At 44.3% G+C, this 23,662-nt stretch overlaps 2 protein-coding genes across 2 annotated transcripts; one reads left to right on the top strand and one right to left on the bottom strand.

Annotated features, from left to right (window-relative positions):
• T265_09701 (hypothetical protein) lies at window positions 1-19,296 on the bottom strand (the record flags this gene model as incomplete). Its single annotated transcript, XM_009175857.1, has 8 exons — window positions 1-448; window positions 1,692-1,944; window positions 5,735-5,937; window positions 8,902-9,055; window positions 13,975-14,219; window positions 17,522-17,749; window positions 18,911-19,145; window positions 19,239-19,296. 8 exons carry the CDS (start codon window positions 19,242-19,244, stop codon window positions 384-386), a joined length of 1,389 nt encoding a protein of 462 aa, XP_009174121.1.
• Window positions 12,918-13,487, top strand: T265_09700 (hypothetical protein; the record flags this gene model as incomplete). Its single annotated transcript, XM_009175856.1, has 1 exon — window positions 12,918-13,487. One exon carries the CDS (start codon window positions 12,918-12,920, stop codon window positions 13,485-13,487), a length of 570 nt encoding a protein of 189 aa, XP_009174120.1.
• Window positions 19,297-23,662: the final 4,366 nt, after the last annotated feature.

The raw sequence follows: 23,662 nt of genomic DNA, 5'->3' as shown, positions 1-23,662 counted from the left end.
TGTTTATTCATTTGCTTTGAAATCATAAAGCAACACAGCATAAAAGTTCTGCTCGAAATAAACCATTCAGACAAAGTAAACTTTCCGAACCGTTTATCGTCCGATTCAAACAAAGACATGGTACAACTGATTAAACTCAGGTAGAAAGTGGGACGAAATTCGTAAGTTTCTTCCAGTCATTGCCTGTTAGCTCAGTCCATATTCCACGCAAACGGGAAGATGATATTTTCACTGTATGCGCTTAACAAATTTGAAAATGGAGCAGAGGTCGACCGCTTCTTCCAGAAGAAGTTTCGCTCCCTCGTCAACTCATTGCGCCATTCATATCTGATTCCTGGGTACAAGTTGTCCTCAGAAGACTGGAAACTATTCAGTCAGAATCTTCAAGTTCTTTTATTCTGTTGGCTCACCTGATTTTCGCTTGCAGCGTCCAGTGGTACGCCATGGGCTGAGTGATGAAGAAAGAAATGGAGACAACTATTTAGCGATAACAATAATAGGTTGAATGATGGCGATAGTCGTGGCGACTATGGTGAGACGCTGACGATCACAACGACCGAATTCTTTAGAAAAACCCCAAGGAAGATAAAATCCGCTACCAGAGGCCTTTTCTCCTTGCAGTTCCTTATAGAAGAACTATCGAATGGGCAAAAAGTTCCTGTTTGCAACTCGGAAATTCCTAATAACTTCAGAAAGTGACGGATAGTCCTTCTGTTACTCATCTGCGGGTCTACTAATGACAATTTTGCCAACTGCCTGTTTAAAGCAAAGTCTGTCCCACTGTCAACCGTATGGAAGTTGCCAACTGATATCAAGAAAACTGACTACCCACATCTGATGGCACTAGTATCTCACCTGCAAGTAACTGCACTTTCACTGTGCCATCGTGGGGACCAGTCCATACCATTGAGATTAGGCTTGGGCTTGTTCACACATGGGGTGAGCAAACGCGAAGGCAAGAGGTATCCTCAGCCAGGATATTGGCATACCGTCTAAAGGCTTTTCCGAAGTACTTGTTTACTACAGCATAATTGCGGCCTTGCTAACCAACACACTACTGCCTGAGTAAAGTGTGGAGACTCATAGGTTATTTAAGCGTGGAATTCACATCTGTGCCCACGCCTGCCTGAGTCAATCACCGGATTGCGCAACTGACACCTCACCTGAAAATACTGCAGCATGCCTCTCTTATCATACTATCATAGCGGTGTTCCACTTCTTTGATTTTTTGATGCTGAATGACTCATATCAGTATCTCGTAGAAATTTTAGAATAAAAAAGATGCTCAAACCCTGAACCGTTTAAAGCATACCGGTCACTTTGACTGGGTTTTTGTCACGGATTGTTCAGCTGTAACACCCTTTGGGTACCTAGCTGCCATGCAACCCGAAGGAAGCGCGAGGGCTGGGATATTGTTCACTTTGACCGATAATTCATTTGACTTTTTTGAGCGAACACTTATCCTGCACCCACCAATGACCCAAACAATGGCTTGTGTCTGGGTACGCTGCAACTCATTGTCTGGGTCCTGCTAAATTTGCGCTACTTCCATTAGTAGCGAGTAGTTAGTGAATCCAAATAAAAAACTACTAGAACACAGACTCCTCTCAGTAAGTTTTGCTGCCAGAGCCCAATCGGTGGAACTCCAAGTGTCCTTAGTGCAAGCGCGACTTTTTTCTAGTTAGACCTACTCTCTAGATGTTGAAAGTCTGCGATCAGTGCTTTCAGTCCATCATGCGCACCCCGCAGCTCTTCTTCCTCCAGTCCCTCTTGGACGTACCAGTGGACGAAAGCTCGTTTACGGTGTAGATATTGAACTTTATGTGCGACGGATTGTAGAGCTGGAACGAGTAATGTGGAATTGTATAGGCCGACAACCGAACGACTGCACGGAGCCAAACCACTTTGTGGCACGGTCGTGGGAGGTTGCAAACATAGTCCAATCTGAAAAAAATGACAATCGACAAGACAGATTTCATTACTCTTTTCGAAGTAGTACACCATACTGAACCACCGGCGAACGCACCGGTGGTCTGAAATCGTTTGCTGCAGATTTAGTTCTGATATATATATATATATAAAGATTTGTTTGTCTTCCAGAGACCTCATTCTCTAAGGAAGCAACTGGCAGGAGATATCCCTTTTGGTTGAAGCCCCTTGAAGCCTTTATCGAAGTGTGGGGTTTCTGAATAGCCATCTCTCGGGCCTTGCCAGGGACTAATTTTGCAAAGTCCATCTTTTTCTACAAGTTCGACGTGCAACCAGGTGTTCACTATCCTCCAACATGTGCTCGCTGAGAGTTCCTTTGGGTCGAGGCGATCACACCACACGAGTGGCTCTCTAACGACTAAGTGCGGGCAAGGTAGAGACCAGCGATAGCAATATTTTTTCAATCACGTGATATTTTCCATTGGAACAGCATTACTGTCTGTGCGTATGATCAGTAAACGGAGTAGTCATTTGGGATCATCAACGTCATCATCATCATCATCATCATCATCATCATCGACAACATGACATCAGTTTTGAACACCGATGCTTCAGTGCCGTACAACCATGATTTAGTTGAAAGCCTTATTGTATAGAAAAGAGTAAAGGTGGAAGGGGAAGGAACTTAGTGCCAGCTTACCACAATCATTCCGAGGTGCCTACACCTCCAGACATTCACTCAGGCAATCTGGATAGAAACTGACAACAAGAACGCCACTGACATCGGTTGACAGCCATATCTTGTAGTGTCTCCAACCAGGCACAGTGAGCATCACGCGGTCCCCATCCTGGAAGGCGAGTAGCACCGACAGCACCCAAGCGTTTCGTGATCTCCTTCATACTCCTCTGCCAGGTCATGGGTTGGCCACCTCTCTGTTTACGCCACTCCGAATTGGGCATGGAAAACAGTACTCTCTTCGGCAAACGATGGTTCGGCATGCGTAAAACATGTCCCAACCAACGCAGCTTCTGGTGCTGGACACATTCCTTAATAGAAGTACCCGTTGCAAAACCGAAAACACGCTTCCTAACTGCCTTGTTACGGATTCGTTAACATCAACCTACAGGAGCTATGGTTCTGAGACAACGATTGTCGAACACCTGAAGACGTCTCAGGTCCGCTGCTCGAATAGGCCAAGTTTCACAGCCATACAACAAAACAGCCCGTACTGTAGCTTGATACACACGTCCCTTCAGATTCAGCGATAAACCATTCTGACGCCATAGGTGTCTCAAATTAGCAAACGCGGCCCAAGTCTTGCAGATTCGTGCATTCACCTCATCTGTCACACTACAATCAGAATTAATACAACTTCCGAGATAAGCAAAACGCTCCACAACTTCCAGTACCTCTCCTGGATTGTAAGTGGCGTGTTCAGTGACTGCACGTCCACGAGCATGACGTTACTCTTTGTAGGTGCAAGTTGCATACCAAAGGATGAGATGACTTTGGTTAGACCGAAAACCTTCGTTTATAGCTGATGTTCTAAAGTTTATGCTCCTACGTTCATTTCACTAATCAGGTATTCGCTTCCTTGTTTGTCTCTTAGCAGAGCATGACCTACACTATATCATCCCACACCTTTTCAGTCCAACAGCCAGCCTACAGGTCGAAACACATTGTACCAGACGAACCGTCGTTTAAGCGGCAATCTGTCAGGCACAAAAACAAATTGGATGTATGTAGACGCTGAGAATTTATTCCACCCGTCGGTCAGTGTGGCCCCGACCATAACCACCTACACAACCGGGCTGTTCAAATCGATCGATCAAAATCCATATGGAGAGAGGCCACCAATAGACTGGAATATGCCATTTGCAGAATATGTCGGACAACAATTATGACCAAATTTCTCTCCTAACTCTGACCTACATTTAAACAAAATCCGAGTAGCCTATTTTCGAAATTGATGAAGGAAACTGGACTAAAGAACCCTACTTAAGTAATCCTTCAACATCGGTACGGTATTTAACATGCGTCCATTATAGAGATTACAGATGGAGATCCCGTGGCTGGGCATCAAATTTGAAACGTGACTGGCGAGTTTTGAGGGGTGGTGTGATTCGTGTACCACAGCAAAACCACACGGAATTTGCAGACATGGCGCGAAGTTAGATCCCTGTAGGTCAACCTGATGAGCGATTTCACGATTAAATACACTTGTGGTGAAAAACAACTGGTTGTATCCGAACACAGGGCCTGATGATTAGCTATAACGGAAAATTCTGACTATTCATCGGTAGTCTAATGTTTGCTTCACCAAGTCAAAATCTGGAGTTATGTATCCATTCACAAATCAAGTTGGCTTCAGTGGGCTATCAGATAAGTCTTGCATTCATAAGTATACTCATTTGCAAACCAATATGGTTTTTCGGGGGACTCACCTGGAACCCGGCTTAATCTCTCGCTTATGATGTTTTTAAGCAACCTTATGAATAGTGTAGTGCGTCTATACAAGTATCTCGATTATCGTGCCAACGGAAACATTAGACGGCCTGGTGCAGCACATTCAGTTGCTTGAAAACATCATAGACTAGAAATTCAGCTGCGTTTCAGGTAGGTCTCCCGCAAAACCAAATTGGTTTACAAGTGAGTGTATTTTGCTAATTTTGTGCAATTTGGGTTCAAGTAGAACATAAGATTGACGGAAACTCGGGGACTGTACCTACCTGATGAGCCGTAAAAAGGGCGGAACCGCTCGTGGGCTAAGAATTTTCAGCAACCTTATGAGTAGTATATTAACTCTCATATGCACTTACCTTCCGGTGAATGTGATGCACAGTGACAACCCTTTGCTTCAACAGGCACGATATTCGAGATACTGAAATATACTGCTCTGGTACGACACTTGACTACTAATGCGGTTGATGAAAACCGTCCTGCTACCATTCTTGGGGTCCATCACGCAGACCTCGTCCCTCATTTTCTGTTTCTATGTAAGTGGTGTTATGACCATTTCTACGTCCCCAATATACAAACTGAGTAGCACTCACTTCCCTTGGGGCGGCAATATAAAATAGAACGGATGAGACGTCTGAGGAGCAGGAGGAGCAAGTGCAAACAGAACAACGGCGTCGAAACGAAGGAAATTCCACACGCTCCCACAAATTAGACGTGGTCGAAGATGGGTCAAAGATTGAAAGCCAAACATCTGGTGCGATATGGGGCAAAGGAGGGCACGGACGCAAGTGGTTGTCTTTAGACAAACAAAAACGTTAGAAAACAGGTTTTGCCATATACACAACCCGGTACTGTTGAAGTTATGGCATAGACAGTCTATGGTTACCTGAAAATATGCAGTTATAGAATCCTTGACCTTTTTAACCCGTTAGATCCAAAAATAGAGCACTTCAAACATAACGACTTTAATCAAAATGTCAGTTTCACTGAAAACATTCAGTACTAAGTCTCGGTTGATCGCTGAAAGTTGCTGCAAACTCTACTGTTCGTTTTTGCCGAATCGATAACCATCCAGGTAAACAAACCTAACTGTAGATCGAACGCGGGTCATCAGCAAAGACAAAACTGGAAAGGCTTCCACAAATCACATATTCTTTGGCACTGGCCCTTCCTTTGAGAATCTGCATAGAGGTACTGTCAAACAGTGTAAGTGTTGCGATAACAGCACGAATAAAAGGATCCGCGTGACCGCTTGTTATCCCGATGACGCCTATTCCGATTCAGTCAACTATCGATCGGCTATTAATCGACTAACGTTAGCCAATAGCATCATTGTCAACTTACTTTAAACCCAGTGGGACACCAAGGGACCAATTGGACTGTACCACGAATTTTGAGTTTTGCAACGGCATGCCGAATTTCTTGTATAGCAATATCACCTCGACATAACAAGGCACAAGCAAGGACATGGGTTTGATTAGGATCCCCTGTGAGCAGTTGCGTTTCTGGACTGAACAGCGAGGTGGTGAGTTCGTGCATATTCACCGCTGGAATGCAATTAAACCTTTTTAGTTAAAAAAACATCTTGGTGAAACGTCTTTCTCGTTTTCTCTAGGTTGGAAGCGAAAGAGCTTATGATCGTAATCTACTGAAGACCACTTCCATGTGCCCATCTGTAGTATCTGTAATCCGTTGTCATATATTTACCATTAATCCCGAACTTAAAATACATTTTGTAACTGTCGTACATATTTTACGACGAAGTTTGTTTTAATGTTACCAATACACAATTTTTCGGCGCGACTTGCTGACATCTTGTTGAACGAGTGGATTTACGCTCCGTTGGACTGTTTGCTGACTGCTGAATCAGTGGGACTAAATCTCTCTGTTTGTGTGAACTGTTGAACGTCACATTAAATCCCCGTGACATTTTTCAGCCGTGAATAACTTTCCTATCGTGGAATATATCACTCACACGTCAATCATCTGTGGGAAATTTCTACAAGTGAATATTTCTTTCACAGCCGGTTACTGCATTTGGATCGGTGTAGTGGACTATTCGATCAACGCATTCGTGAGTCCTCATTCGACTACTCATTCTTCTGTTAATGTGATTTTGTATTGATTGCTTGTTAATTTGTCCGAACACGCTGATAAGGCCCTAGCCCACTACAGATCCACCATTCCAATCAAGACGATCTCAACTGAACGCTAACACCTAATGTTTAGCTGTTGATTTGTCGGCTCAGCTTGGTCGTCGGATTGCAAACGTTTCATTACAAATCGAAGTGACATCACCAGAGCAGTGACAACCGGAAATCAATAAATTTCTCATTCTGATGAGGTCCAAATGTAAGCAGAGTGAATTTGGGCGAAATTTGACTGTGAACTGGTTACATTCATCAACAGGTTCTTGGAGAGCAAGCAGGATCTAGATGTTTCATTGTCCAGGTGGACTTAGTAATACTTACCTAAACTTAACTTTTCCAAGGAAAAAGTAGCTGCAATGTACTGTATCCATGGATGGAGGTGTACGAATATATGAACAGTAAACCAGAAGTTTTAGTATTACGACAGATTTTTCCCTGTGGTGTTTTTCTGTCTAGTAAAGTTGAATAAAGCATGTTCACGTTATCTATGACACTATGGTCCAATTATGGTCGTTTTCACACACGTATATGGGTGTTTTCCAACTTTTTGCAGGCTAAAAGGAGAGTTGACTTATTGGACCTTCCTGGATGGAATCCAGAAACTATCGTTCATCGGGCTGTTCAATCCCCATAATTCACTGTGTAAAAGTAAATCAGTTTTTTTTTCAAATTAAGGAATCAAATATCAGTGAGATCTTGTGCATAAAAGTGTCTGTGTAACTAATAAACTTTGAAATAGACCACCACGGGGGGGACCCTCTTCAGCCATATATCTTTGGAGCTTATCACAGAGCTTGGAAGTAGTCAGTAAGCTGGCGTCTTCACATGTGGCTCTTCAGAGCGACGTTAGGGTACACTGTTGATCTCCCGCAAAACCAATTCCACCCACTCTCATGTGTCACTTAGCTAAATGCCATGGAGAAACTGACAGAAGATGAGGCAAGACTTCGAAAATTCTGTATTGTACTCACTGGGTTGTACGGCAGCCAGCTGGAACAATTTTCAATATTCTGCCAAAAAGCAGTGAGTTATGAGAAACTAGTTTTCATGAAGAAACTACTCAACAAGGTTGCCGAAAACTCTCCGATAGTCCACGACCGGTTTCGTCCTTCTTAGGGCTCATCAGTAGTTTCCTTCATGAAAATATACCGCGATATCTCGGATATCGTGCCAACTGAAACATGAGGCGGCCTGTGTGCAGCACATTCAGTTGTAGAATATCATAAACGAGAGATTCAGTTGAGTTGCAAATGAGTGTATTTCTCAGAAACTAGTTTTGTTTTCAGTCCGGATGGACAAACCACTGAGAGTGATACTGCTTTAGATTCGGGGAAAAGCACTGCTGTTGAAAACCCAACGTGTCTTAGGCTTTTGGACTGCAAGTGGTTCATCTCTCTTCCAGCAAGTCTGTGTTGGAAATATTGGGCAAAATCGTTTGAAAGTGGCAAATGAAATGCAGGGAATGCACTCGGATTGCATACTTTGTCACGACAGCACACCGAAACAGCCTAATGAGATATCTGGTCGTTCTGATAAAAAAGGTCTGGTTTTGGTAATCAATGACCTATATCACGTGAGGGTGTGGAAGCTTGCCTGTGGTAATACACTGATGTGACACCATAAAACTATTTTCTAGACCGGGTGTGATCACTCCTCGTGGGTGCTCGACAAGCCATTTGGAGTACTATCGAGTCGCCTTCATTTTAGACCCAAGAAATCGTTCACCCCGTGAGCCAAGTATACCTCTACCCATAAAAGTTCACCATCAAAGACCTATGGTAGAGATACTGCTAACAACCATGCCGCCTTATCAATTCACCAGTTACCTCATCGCTGGGATGCCACAAGTTCCCCAGTTATTTTTCAAGAAAACATATTTTTAGGGTTAAAACACAGGTCCAGCAGTGGTCAATAATCTGGTAAGGCAGATTTGGAAAGTATAGAAGGTTAGGATTCACAAAGACGCCTTTTTTTCAGTTTGACGGAGGGGCTTATTATCCCTCAACTGTCCAATGTCTGATGCAACGCGGAAGCGTTCAGTTTTCGGGTACCTTCCCCTCGGATGATCACGGTGTAAAAATCTTGTGAATAGAGGCAAACCTGAACGGAAATGCAACCACAGAAGATGTAAAAAAAAGGTCTACGGGATACAGACGCGATGAGAGGTAAAATAAAGGCTGCATTGTTTAAAATAGGTGAAGGTGGTCTACAGTCCTTGAAACCGAATATATTCCACGAAGAAGCCATCCAACTGCAAAAAAACTGAATAACAGTTAGACCGGAATTCTCTACATGAACGGGAACTTCACAACGAAAGGTTAAACTGGAAAGGATACCAGTGAAAATCAGTTCACAACTCACTCTCGTGCATATATACTTCACTTGATGTGATGGGTGCCATAGAAGCCTGTAGATAATGAAGCCGTGGAAATGGAACCAGGTTGGTCTGTAGCTGTCCGAGGCTAGCTGTCAGTGGCCCCGCAAACCTCACAGCAGCCGTCATTCCACTGGTGACCTGAAGTTGTAGAGTATTCGAGTTGATTATTCCTAAAGTTGGCCGCGAACATGTCTTACCAGTTGGTTTAGACGTTCAAATCGATCAAAAATAGCGCAAACATGCTACACGACTCCAATCCTAGGTCAGCTCCAAACAAGTTCGTGTACTAGTACATACGAATGCGTCGGTGTTCTGTCACCTGGTGAAGATCAAGCGTTTAATCGCAAGTTTTTTTCCGTCGTGGATCTTTTGGTTACCAAGAGCACTTTTATGCGGGAAAATGTACTTCCTTGTGTGATCACTACGTTATATGGACACTACAATTTGGGACAGCGAAACGATGCCATTAGCGTATTCTAGATCATCGTCCGTCCAGGTTGCTTGAGTTAGTTAGTCTGTCAGTGGTGACAGGCAAGCAGTAAGTGCACTTTCCTCTTTTGGTTGTATGGAACTTTTCGTGTATCAAAAGTGATTTTGTTAAAATGCCACAGACTACCAACAATCTATAAGTAATTCAGAAATGGAAATAATTCATACAACCGGTGAAAATTCCATCTAAAGTGTTGTCAGCGGTTGAGCCAGTCAGCACTCGATCAGTTGCTGTGGATTCCATTCTAGGATTGAAAAAAGAGTGGGATTTTTATATTGTCTAAGTGTGAGTTACTCAAAATATCTATCGACCGCTTGGACTTCAACTATCAACCGAGAGGTCCCACATTGCGGATGATTCAGAGTAGGGATGGGACAGTTTTACGGTGCTCCTCAGCATTGACTGACTTCAATTACGGAGCTAAATCTCTGTTGAGACTTCAAAACCTGTTCATACTAACATTACGTAACTAGCTATGTATTGCTGTCGATGACAACCATCACTTTTGCGCACAAACCCGGTTGCTTTTTCAACACTCCGTGAGCGAATTTAGAAATGCGCACCATGTTGCTCCGAGCCCTGTAATTAGGGTACACAACTCCGGTCCTTTGGCTGCTAACGGGCCTAGATAAGGGCTTAAATGTCAGCGATGATTCGTCAATTGAAAACGAATTGTATGAACACTGTGGGCATTTGGATGTCAACAGCTCCCGACTACATTTGCCACCCCCTTAAATGGATGCACCAATAAATGCCCACACACATACTGACGCTGTTGGTGGTCCTGAAGGCCGGGTTTGGTGAGGCAGGTTGACTGTAACTCGAGAATGGTAAGCGTTATTTATTGATTTATCACCGATGGAGTACAGGCAAACTGCTTGTTTCTGCCATCGAGTTTTGGACTGTGAGATTCCCGCACCCTCCTGAGTCGGGTAAACATCCTTCTCTTTGCGCATATCTGGAGCATAGCTGAGCCCACCAGTACGCATGCCATCACCTCCCAGCCAGACAACCTGTTGGAAGCTTTTCTGCAGTGTGAGAGGCTTACGCTAGGCGGGATTTTCAGAGAATGCTGGGTCCGTACTACTAGCGGCACCTTACTCTGAAACGACGCTGTTCGAGCTTGTTTTTCTTATGGGTTAATGGCTTCTCTTTTCACTTTTTCATGTGTCGTCATAAATAAGAATAGCCCTCAGTGACGATGGTAGCCCTAAAGTTGACCGCAGGAAGAAACCTCTACTGCTTTTAATCTCCTTGAAGCTCATAAATGTCAATCTGTCTTTTTACTATATTTCGACCGTTTCCAGAACTGAATTCTTACAGTGAGCATCCTGAGGAGCTGGATGAAAGTAGATTACATCACCACACAGCAAAAAAAGCATGTTCAGTGTGCAGCTCACTTTAAAAACCCACGAATCGTGAGACAGTGTAAACAGGAAAATCGGGCTTAAAAAACCGAGGATATTTTCACCGAATATTTGTTCTCAGCACCGACTGTGGCTCTGCTCACACCATAGTACTTCTAGTGTCCTCTCGTGTTCACCCCCCCAAACAACTCACTTCAGAGTACCCCATGGAAAGACACTGATATGTGAAAGGATACTGAGGCGTTGTAGTCATACGTTCCCCCCTCGAACGGGTAATGCAAACAGTTTCGGAAAAACTGGGCACTCCAAGAGGGTGCTCCAAGGTGTTGCAGACACACTGTGTAATGATTAACAAACTTCGGTTAGATAAACTAGGTACAACCCTTAAACTCTGACTTTCTGAGGGAACGGAATAATACTGGAATTTCGGTTTTCGTATCTCGCTTGTAAAATAAGAACTAATGGTCTGATTCTCATGGAGACACTTGACTCTGTGGAGATTTCGTCCAGCATCTTTCTGAGGGAACGGAATAATACTGGAATTTCGGTTTTCGTATCTCGCTTGTAAAATAAGAACTAATGGTCTGATTCTCATGGAGACACTTGACTCTGTGGAGATTTCGTCCAGCATATACCGAAGAGTCGCGAAGCCGGCTTTCCCATCCTTATTGGGAATCAGCAGTAGTACGCATCTCCTGACACTACTAACAACTTTACTCAGTTTGGCCCTGAAGCGTCAGACAAGCATGCTTGATACCATCTTATTTAGATCGCCCCTAGCCCCTTCCATTATTTATGCACGCCAGGCTCACGGGAGCGACCTCATTGTTTTAGGCTATTGGTTGATATGCTCTTCGCCTAGATTGGAATTCACCTTCTCAATACCCGTTACAGTCAGGCCTCGTATTCTCTGGCAAGTTCCATCTGTACCAGATTCCACAATCTTCTGTTTACTGTGAGCGGGTTCCGGTTTATCCGACCCAGCCCGCACCCTGAGGAAGGTATCAGTCAATCAACAGCACCGTTGACTACTCCAATCTAGCAATCGAAGATGCCATACCGTTTGTCACTCATATGAGTACCTCTGCGTAAATCCTATCCATATGTACTGTACGGGTCAGAAACCTGACCGCTGCGCGTCGAGGACATCAAAAGACTCTCAGTGTTTGACGATCGGTGTATTCGGAGCATTGCCCGAATCTGATGGCAACAGCGGATCAGTAATGCTGAAGTTCGTCGAATAGTATTCGGAGGAAATGACTCATTCTTGATAGATGAACTCATCACACTGCATCGGTTGCGCTGTCTTGGCCAGGTGCTTCGTATGTCAGGCGACCACTTCCTCGAAAGGTCTCTTTTCGCACAACCACGTGAAGGGTGGAAGAGAGCCAGAGGCGGTCAAACAGTAATAACTTGGGAGCGGAGTATGGAAGCCAGTACCATCAAAATCAGTTGCGCTGGTCATTGCCGTCTTCCTTGATGGGGACCGCGAGAGGGGCCATATCAATGGTTAGAGACATTGTCAGATATGGTCCAGTCGTGCCCTCATTGCGCTCATGCATCCAAGCTATTGCCTTCACTACATAGCTCCCTTCCCAATCCCCCCACTTAACAGTCCACCTACAGTGCTGTATTTACGCACTAATTTATCAGCTCCCGTCTCTACTGCGCAGCTACCTACCCCACGTCGCCGAATCATTGGTGAACGAAACCGTGGCAGCTACAACCAATGTACGACAATTACGCGGTTATTACAGATGATGATGAGGATTCGGATGATTCGGATGATTCGGATGATGACGATGATATACCTGAACAGAGTCACTTATCCAAACCGAGCTAACTAGCTTGGCGTAAATTTGTTGTACAACGAAGGCCCCATTACAGTTGCGCGTCACCAAGGAAAGGCGCATGTTCGTACCTGAACGAAACTCAGGTCTGAGTTTCACAAGTGCATATTCAATCATTCATGGAGCGTGAACACTTAACCAGATATGTACCGTGTGCACTGGTTCCAGGACAACATATTAGCCGTCCGTAGACTGAGGAACCCAGCGAGCGTCACAAGATCACGCACGCAAGTTTCATTGTTTAAGAGTTGTCATCGTCTCTTAGCCAAACATCATTAACGCAGGACACGCCAATGTCAAGTCGAACGAATCACGAGCTCGATACTCCACATAGGTCGTTCTCAACTTCAATTCTGTTGGCACCAAACGACTCCGCTGCTGAGATTGTCTTGAAACTGGCTTATTCTAGACCGAGCCTTTGCAGTTCGCCGATTAAGCGTCTGTATGCTACTGAACTTCCTAGTCGCATCGGTGCCCCACCGTTGGTGAAAATTCATAAGGCTTTCACCACCAAACGTCATAGTCAAAGTGCCGAAGATCTCCCACAGTTGCCCAAGCCGAAAGTCAAGCTCGATACTCCACATAGGTCGTTCTCAACTTCAATTCTGTTGGCATCAAACGACTCCGCTGCTGAGATTGTCTTGAAACTGGCTTATTCTAGACCGAAGCCTTTGCGTTCGCCGATTAAGCGTCTGTATGCTACTGAACTTCCTAGTCGCATCGGTGCCCCACCGTTGGTGAAAATTCATAAGGCTTTCACCACCAAACGTCATAGTCAAAGTGCCGAAGATCTCCCACAGTTGGCCAAACCGAAAGTCAGTTTCTTAGTCGATGTGTGTTTCTATTTCAGTAATCCAGAGTGAGCGGTGCTCCAAGAGCCCTCTTCTTCTATTGGTTTCCGCTGGCCATTTAATAAAAACCGCTTGCGAAAGATGTCAACCACAGGCACGAGTGTTAATCGATCACATTTCACGATCACTAAGACGACCACTATTTGTCACGTGGTCATGCATCTTTCGCCAACCAGAGTAGTGTTCACCTCCCAACGAACACTGCAATAACCTAATTAGGTTACTGCACGTTGCAGCAATATAGTATCATCAGCTAATTGGGGTGATTCCCGAGGTTTAGGACATCGTGTACAACCTTTATATGACTGTATGGCAATCAGTCACAAGTGTTAGTGTTGTCAATTTCTCTAGATTGTCATCTTCTGACTTGAACTGATTATACTTGTGATAAAGATGCTGATAATGGGAGGTGACCCTTCTCATGCAACTGCTCCTACTACGGTACAACCCCAAACATTACCAAGATGCTTCATGTTCTCTTTTAGAGCAGTCATCTTACCTGAGCAATGAGCCTGTTGATATTGGAGAACCGAGGATAGTTGACTTTCAACAAATCCGCCGCTATCCGTACCAAAGCCTCATTGTCGACTAGGATAGTCACATCTGAGGTTTCGTCGGCAATATCACTAATAAGCATCGCATTGTATGGCTCCACAACGGAAGAAGACATTTCCCGTCCGGGATAGACAGCCATTTCAATTTTCGGGGTTTTTGTGTATTCTTGCTCGATTTCTTCAAGAAACTCTGTAATGGGTAATACCACAGGATAAGGCCTCTTTGTCTATCCATTAGGCAAATAACCAAAGGTAAGCTCATAAACAAGAGAAAACTTCTGCCACATTGCCAGCTGAATACATTTTCAAAGAGCTCCTACAACAGGACTTCAAGAGGATTACATTCCGATTTGACCACCTGGAAGGTAGAACTCTTGAACTTGTGCGCAAGCAAATATCCAGACTTCATGCAGATGAGCAATTGCTCTAAAAATGGGATCCAAGAAGGGTGGTTTGTGAATGCTTCAGGGTTGCACATTCGTTCTGGATCAGCTGTATTCATAGGATCCCTAGATTAAGTTCATATCTAGAAGCAGGTTGGACAAGCGGTTATTTATACGATGTTTAGGTAGTCAATAGACGTGAGACCAAAAACAGCGGGCATCATTGATTTGATGAGCGAAACCCGCCAGGATAGTGTAACTAGTAAAAGACGATAGGTGGAAAAAGTGTACAATCAGTAGTACAATAAACGTGAACGTGGCCCGAAGAAGTAATCCTTAGAGTCATACCGGAATGAAGCATAGAATCGTCCGACCCTTTGCGGCAGTTCTTGAAAAGCACCGGTGGATGATGTTGCGTGATAGAGGACAGTTTTCAAATATTACTAATCCTTAGAGTCATACCGGAATGAAGCACAGAATCGTCCGACCCTTCGCGGCAGTTCCTGAAAAGCACCAGTGGATGATGTTGTATGATAGAGGTCAGTTTTCAAATATTAAAACCAAAACAACGTGACAAACATGAGCTTCCTGCGTCACGCGCATTTATCACAATCTACACCTTCACCCTGGAATAGTACTTCGCGCACTGGAAACCCGAGAATTCCAGAACCCGACAGGAGTTAGGCTTTAGCGGATAATTTGTCAGCATCAAAACGTGAAAGTCGACTACATTTCCTTTCCCGCCTGCTCCTACGTGTCTCAAAAATCACGTAGTTGACACAACACGTGTAACACCGTGACATCAGCTGACTTCAGTAAGTTAAGTTTTTCACCTAACAAACCGTGCACCGGAGCACCAGATGCTACTGTTTCGCTAACAAATAAAAAGGATAAAAAGCAGAGGAGAGCAACGCGTCAGGGGCGATCGTCTAATAAGTTCGTTGATATCAAATATATCTGTTCTTCTACAGCTGAGTTTTCAGCAAAATTGGGAGTTGTGTTCCTTCAATAAAATATACCATGATCACGAATATGGTACCAAATGGGATTTTGTGGAGCATATTCTGTTGTGGAATATCCTAAACGAGAGATTCAACCGGGAATCAGTCGAGTTTGCCTTTAAAACCAAATTGGTATGCAAATGAGTGTATTCTGCGAAGTAAGGTTGAACAGGTCTTCACCAAAGCTACCAGCTGAGACCTTGATGGTGAGGTGGGCGCATCTGTAAGTAAGTTGGAGCACTGAATCCTTCAACAATGCGAACGACTTTAAGCATTCAGGCTGAATGGGATCATTGCACTAGTGCACGCCGTTTGAAGTTCCAAAACCAAAATTGCCCGCCGTTTAAGTACGTCACATATACCCTGAGGGCGCGATAGCTCAAGTGGTTTTAGTGTGAATTTACTGACTCGAAGGTTCGTCGTTCGAACCGGACCTCTGCCTCCCAACTTTCCCTGTCTAGGCTTGGGCAACCTGGCAGTATCCCAGCCCTCGTGCTTCCTTTGGGTGGCATGGCAGACAGGCACCAGATGGGTGGTTAGCCATCTTCTTATGTGGTGATCCTACTTGTGTAACGGGATTATGGCTCAGTTGACAAAACAGTGTGGCTGGTTTGTGGATTTGAATGCATTTTGTTGTCTGCCAAGGGAACATCAGTTTGGATATGATCAGCAGATGACGTTCTCATGAACAAAAGAGAACAACAACAACAACAGATGAAGAATGTCTAAACGAGATCGAGTCTCTCGTGAGAACCAAATGGATATGCAAATGAGTGTATTGATCGAAATCTGTCCAATTTGGGTTAAAGTAGAACAAAAGGTTGACGGAAACTCGGGGACCGCGCGATAAGCCTCAAGAAGAGCGAAACTGATAGTAAGCAGTCGAGGAGTTTTAAGAAAATTTGTGATTGGTTTCTTTTGTGTACTCAACAACTGTTTTTTGTCAGTAATCAGAGTGTTTTAACTGACCAATCAGGGGAGGGCTGATTGTGAATGAATTAAATGAAATTCACTGCATCCTAGTCAGCTGATCATGGGATGATTCTTTCCGTTGAAAAGCGTTTGACGGTCTTCCAGGAGCCCACAGGGTTCTATGGTCTAGTACTTGAACGCTTATCGGAAAACTATTCAGAATACTATAGCTCGTAAGGAGAACCGAGCGTACAGAGTCCGTAGTTTGTATTGCAAGTTTTCAGTGAATAGCCAATTTGTTCATTGCTTCCACCAGATTAACAGAGAGAGGCAGGCAACATGGGTTCGTTCGTTAACGAAGTTTATTCGCCGTAACTTTATCGTCTGCCAGAAGCCTCACCTCTGTGAACCTAGTGGTTCACAAGATTGTTCTAGATGGGAGAATAAAGATGCGAAACCCGTTCAGGCGTTCTAAACAAGTGGACAAGTTCCAGCATTCAGCTTAAGTGCTTAGCGCGTTCTCTTTGTGGCACAACATAACTCTGACCGTTCCCTACCAGACTCATCTTCGAAGGCTTTCAACCAAAATCTGCTGGCACTGAATGGTTCATTCAAATGTGACCGTGTATGGTAAGCTTAATTGTTCAACAGGATCGCTGATTAGGAAATTTCTGGGGGTGACAATTCAGCGTACGGAAAATCGGTAAGGTGCGGAGCGGTCCCATCTGCAGTTTCAAAATCTAAAAACTATCAGCCTTTGAATTCAATCACTGAGAGAAAGCTGAAACCCGTCTCAAGATCTCCCTATCGCATGAGACCCAAGCGTGGCATTTACTACTGTGTTTGTTTGGACCAGCTTGCTTTAATTCGTTTGAATCGTAGGGAAAAAAAGACCAAAGGTAAAAGAAAAAAGTAGTTCCACAGCCGGCGGTGCGCATTAACGACAGATTATCACTTTGGATTAAGGTGGAATGGAAAATTTGTGGAAGCCTTTCGTGAACCACACCAAGGTCGGATTTATGCAGCCAATTAGGAGGAAGCATGACTCCTTGTTTGGAGGGAAGACGTTTTCAAGTGGATTGCCAAACTTGACGAACAGATCAACAGCCACCTGATCAACAACCAGTCAAGTGAACGCTGCTTACTAAGACGCAAGGCTCGCCCCCCAAAATCCAACAACACAACAGCTCACTTACTGCAAGTGGTGCCCGACCCCGTTCCACCGCCGAAGGAATGATAGATAAAAATCGCCTGAAGGTTGTCTGCACGCTCTATTTCTTTTCTCAAGTACTTCATTGCGCTGGGTAACACACGCCTGGCGCACGAATAAAGTCCACGGGCAAAGTTGCTTGCCGCATCCTCCAGGTCAGTGATAAGGCTGTCTGGATTGAACAACTGACGATAAGCGCCCGATCTAATTTCATCTGAACGGAAAAGGACACATAGGGACTTTAACGGATATTTGGGGTGCGTAAATATTGGTCTGTTTTCCTTAACACTACTCACAGGGTTTGTGAAAACTCTTCAACAGCTCTCTGTCGTTTACGTCCTTCGTGGTGCCTATCAGGCAGGAGCAGTCTTCCGGCGGACGAAGATGGTCTTGGCTAGTCTAAATGCTTTCACTTGGTTTACGATTTGCATGCCATCATAAGCGGGTGAATAAGCCAGACATCGTTTCAGAGAGAACGTTTCAAAGTATATTTCACCCGAATAACAATAGCTTTTGTGACCTTAACGAAGTGTTTTTTCGAGAAGGAGCTTCCCTATGTGGATCTGCAAATCAATTACAAATCAAGGTGAGCCGACAAATAGCAAGGTGGGGCAAGGTGGACTGACGGAGTGAAAACTGAGCTGTCCAACAAATGAGTGAAATTTGAGCTAACTGCTCTTTTATGGTAGAGACTTATCATCTTCGAGGTATGTTCAGCTACCTTGAACATTGATTTTGTCACGGTGAGCAACATAGAATTACGTGATCTGAAATGAGTAAAGGTCTGAGAGAAAAGCTGCTAGCCTGTGTCGACGAGGGCCTTGGAATTATCTCCATGAAGTCGAACAAAGAAGTGTCCCGTCTCCGAAGATATCTGCCGTCTTGTGTTCTTGCTTGTTGAATAAGATGGTCAACAAAATCCAGCGCCCCTTCTTGTCCTCATGCATAGTGGATTTTACACAGAAGAATGCAAGTGTTTGGAAGTGAAATACTACTCAAAGGGTTGCTGAAAACTTTTCGAGAGTCCGCGAACACTCTTGCCCTTCTTGAGGCCCATCACGGGGAAGGGAACAATCCCGAGTTCCCGCCAACCTCCGTTACAACTGTAGGTCATCATAAACGAGAGATCCAATTGAATTCAGTTAAGTCTTCTGTCAAAACCAACTTGGTGTGCGGTATCTGTAGAGAACAGACTACGGTCCGCTCTTGTGAAGAGAGCACATCCAGCAAGCTGCGTCACGCGTAAGGGTGAGCAGTAAAGGATTCACCTAACCGAGAATAGAATCTTTGTCTGAAAAGTTCCCGATATGCTAGTAATTTTTCGTTGTCCCTCTTGAGACGTTTCAGCCTAACTGGGATTGACATCAACACTTACCAACAACAGTGGGCTCGGTGTCTAAGATGACAGTGCGTGGAACGTATTGACCATCACTGGTTTCTTTAAAATACGATGAAGCCGGGTCCGGAAGATCAGCGTCAACCTGAGTGTCGGTGGAATGAACCATTTTTCCATCCGGTCGAATACCGTGTTCCAAGCAGAATAACTCCCAACATGCAAATGACATTTGTGTTCCACATTGTCCTACGAAGCAGTTGACGATTTCGCCGTCCTGGCGTATTTATGGGAATCAAATAAACGGTTGTTTAAGAGCTCGGAAGCCACCATTCGGAATTCGTAAAACTGCCATAAAAGTATAACTTACGGGCATTGGTTCATATGGCTTAAAGGTCTCTCTGTAAGCAAACCTAGGGAGTGTGCTGTTTAAATTCCTCGCATTGCGATTGATCCGCGACCAGATCACGTGAACCTATTGCAAGTGAGCCAGTTGGAAGGCATTTGATGAATATTTTAGCTAACGGACGGTATACCAACGAACAACTCGCCAGAACCAACTAAGCTCACTCAGCATGGCAGTCGGGTTGGGAATCACCAGCATCGACAAAAAACACCTCTTTTTCTATTCTGCGAATAGCCTAGAACCGGCTGAAGCTAAAGAGTGCATTGCGCAAAAGCCGTTTTCAAAATGCGATGATAAAAAAGAGAAGAACACAGCGAGGGATCTATCTTGAGGCTAAATAACACTGACAGAAGTGTTATGTACAAGAGAACTGCATGCAGTTGAAATCTCATCCACCTTACACTTAGCTTTCATGAAAAAACATGCTGATTATTCCCCAGGCTTTGACGCTATGGCTCCTCTTAGGCGGTGACTACGCATTTTTAAAGTGGTGGGGAGCAGTCATCAGTGCATTCACACGTGGCTATTCACAAAATGAACAATTTGAGGTCTTACGTGTGTCAGTTTCAGCTCTTCTCAGCCAGCAACCACTGGCCAGTTGAAAAGATCACGTCCCTTCCGAGATCACGTGCTGCCCTAGATGACCTCAAAAACTAATACGTCCCGTGAACTTAAGGTCAGTTTAAAAGTAGAAGAGAAGTCTTTCCGCTGTGAACTCGCGTTGTATCCTTACGATAGTGGTTATAGTGCGAATTTACTGACCGGAAGGTCCGTGGTTCGAACCCGGCCTCTTGAACTCCCCTGTCTAGGCTTGGATGATCTGTAAGTATCCCAGCCTTCGTGTTAGATAAGACGGTCTCCCAGTGATGAACAAGCTTAAAATCGCCAATTTTTACTACTCCAACAATTCGAACACGACGTTCAGAACCATTGCTGACTTACTCTTCAGTTAGACCACTGTAGTTTTTCTGACGTACAATGGACACGTAAATGGAAATAACATGTAACTACGAGNGATTTCGTCATGAGACTCCGTGCATATATGAAGTTCGACGTATCAGACTTGCCATCATTATAGACCATGAAATGATATATCAAAGCGTAGCCTTGACGTTGTTTCCTCACGATACTACGAATTTCCAAGCCGGAAAAGAAGAAAGCAAACAGATGATTGCAAGTCATGTCTCACTAAGCATATGTAGCTTGATCAACCCCATGAAAGAACATCTCTCTTGATTCGCGTCCAGTAACAGTTAACTGGAGCTTGAAAATATGGGTAAAATTCGATCATATTAACGACTTGATGCTTTTTCGTCTGCAATGTCGTTACCTGATACCCGGTTGGCGTCGAAGTCGCGGTGAAGTTATAAGGTGGATCACGCATGTAAGACAACTTACCCAAGTTTACGCAGCACACAACACAGAATCTCAAGGTTACCAAATGTGCAGTTGTTCAACTAGTCCTGACGTTCTGGAATTGCACTGGTGCATATTTCAGGGGGTGTTTTTGGGGTTGCACGGTTTGTGCGTGGTGGTGCGTTGTACTATTGCCAACTGCTAATTGTGCGCTACCAGCATGTCTATTCTCATCCAATTACCCGAACAAGCGGACCTTTTCCAGATAACCTCCGCCACTGATTTCGTCATGAGACTCCGTGCATATATGAAGTTCGACGTATCAGACTTGCCATCATTATAGACCATGAAATGATATATCAAAGCGTAGCCTTGACGTTGTTTCCTCACGATACTACGAATTTCCAAGCCGGAAAAGAAGAAAGCAAACAGATGATTGCAAGTCATGTCTCACTAAGCATATGTAGCTTGATCAACCCCATGAAAGAACATCTCTCTTGATTCGCGTCCAGTAACAGTTAACTGGAGCTTGAAAATATGGGTAAAATTCGATCATATTAACGACTTGATGCTTTTTCGTCTGCAATGTCGTTACCTGATACCCGGTTGGCGTCGAAGTCGCGGTGAAGTTATGAGGTGGATCACGCATGTAAGACAACTTACCCAAGTTTACGCAGCACACAAAATAATTTCAAGGTTACAAAATTCGCACTTGTTCAACCAGTCCTGACGTTCTCGGAGTGCACTGGTGCGTATTTGAGTGGGTGTCTATGGGGCTGCACGGTTTGCGCGTTGTACTGGCGCGAACTGCTAAATTTACGCTACTGGCATGTCTATTCTCATCCGATTGCCCGAAAAAGCGGATGTTTTCCAGATAGGCCTCGCCACTAATGCAAAAAGTGCATGTGCGAAAAGTTAAGCCCCGCCACTTTTTGCCAGCTCCAATTTAGTGTACGCACACAACCATGATCCATTTCTGATGAAAACAATTGCTTATCCGCATCTACACTCATTTTGTGCAGAGATGTTCATGTATGCGGTGCCAGGTCGAACTGAGGCCACTTTGTTAGACACAATCCAGGCCTATATCGCTCCCGGCTCAATCATCATCTCCGATATGTGGGCATCATACCAAGGGATTGAAGCGACGATTGACATGAATTATACTCATGAAACGGTTAATCATATCGAAAGCTTTGTGCATCCAACGACTGAAGCTCACACACAAACCATCGAATCCCTACGGCACGTCTACAAGATGCAGAATAAACACCAATGCGGCACACGCCGATATTTAGTGGCCAGTTACTTGTGTGAGTTCGTTTGGAGGCAAAGGTACCGAAAAACATACCTTTTCATGCAAATTATTAATGACGCCCCAATTTCACCCTCTTCAATAAAAACTAAAAGTACAAATTACATGTCCTATTTCTTCTTATGTTTTTTGGGTGGTGGGGGTTAGTATTTTGGCGAAGCTTATCTGGAAAAGATCCCAAAAAGCTGCGAGAGATCCAAGTCACTGAATTTTCATTTAACATCTTTGTTATATCGCGAAATTTACGGTAGAGCCTTTTAGTTGGCTGTTCCTTTCAGTAAGCACTCACCACAGTGTGTCAGATGACGGATACTTGTTATTCTGGGCAATATGACACCACAGATGTCATTTTTGTGTCACATAATTTCAGAGATACATGCTGAGATTTTTTGGTGTGATGGAAGCCATATGAAGATTTACTGTTCTAGCTTATTTCCTGAAGATACTGGTTCCAGTCGATGTCATTCGGATGTCGGTTTGACGAATCGTCATTTAATGTGATCTTAGTTACCGTCATGACTATCACAGTGAGAACATTTTCCGTTTAGGATCAAAACAGATGAGGACCATCACGATCGGTATGTTTTACAAACTAGATTACTTGGTTTTGTTGCGAAAATCTGTCTACATCCTTTAAGGATACGATGAAGTTCCTTGCGAATCTGATCACAGGAGACCCCGGCATCAGGCAAGTTTGATCCACCAACAGCTGGTTTATTGATCAATATGACAAATTTGTAATTCTGCACAAAGACGATTCCACTCGCTTGATCTGATTACTGAAGTTAACACCTGCACCCTTGACAGCTACACCAGAAGAGAACACTGGTGCTTGATTACCAGACAACCGTGTCAGTTTTTTTGTTGAAACCTTATCGTGAAAAGGGAAAAAACTGGGACAGGAAGGAAGACCCGGAGTTAGCCTTCCATAGACAGAAGCGGTGCCTACACTTCATGCACTCGGGAACGCGATCTGGATAGGAATTGACAGCGTGAATGCCAGTGACATCGGTTAAGCGCCATATCGTCCAGTCAAGCATAGGGGGAAAACGTGGACCCTATTCTGGAAGACGGACAACACCAACAGCACCCAAACTTTTCGTAACGTGCTTCAATTCCTTCTGCCATGTCATATTCTCTCCACTTCCGAATTGGGAATGAAAAACAACGTTGTTCTCGGCCAGCAATAAGTCAGCATGTCGGCCAAGTGACCGTGTTGGATGCATCAAAAACTCATTTCGTGATTACTTCATTGCGATTTCGCCGGTTCCAGCGCAGCAAATACACGTTGGGGATGAGTTCCAAGGGTTCTGGTAGGTGTATAACAGATTACAGCAGAATGAAGGAGAATACACAAGTCCTAGACATCGTTGCTCCTATCCACATTCCAAGATCGACTCCATGTAATCTTGCTTCTCTGTGCTTGGCTGGAAATCTTGGGACTTATGTTCACGTTGTCCATGCCATCACCTCCTAGTTAGACCGTCCGGGTAATGCTTGGAGGTCCAGACGCTTCAGTTACGTCAGCAACGAGTTGTGATTGAAGCATTAGAGCTTCTTATGGCAAAAATGGATATACACAACATTACGTGGAATGACTGACGCGAACAGAAAAACCTTCCGGGGTAATAACCCGTTCTCATCATAAGAGGTTAGTACATATGTGACGAGTAATATTCTATCTGGTCGACGTTTCTCCGTTCTTGAAAACAGATCT

This window comes from Opisthorchis viverrini (assembly GCF_000715545.1).
Source record: "Opisthorchis viverrini unplaced genomic scaffold opera_v5_301, whole genome shotgun sequence".
NCBI lineage: Eukaryota > Metazoa > Platyhelminthes > Trematoda > Opisthorchiida > Opisthorchiidae > Opisthorchis > Opisthorchis viverrini.
Note: the sequence above shows the minus strand (reverse complement) of the source record. Positions and strands in the feature narration are given on the sequence as shown.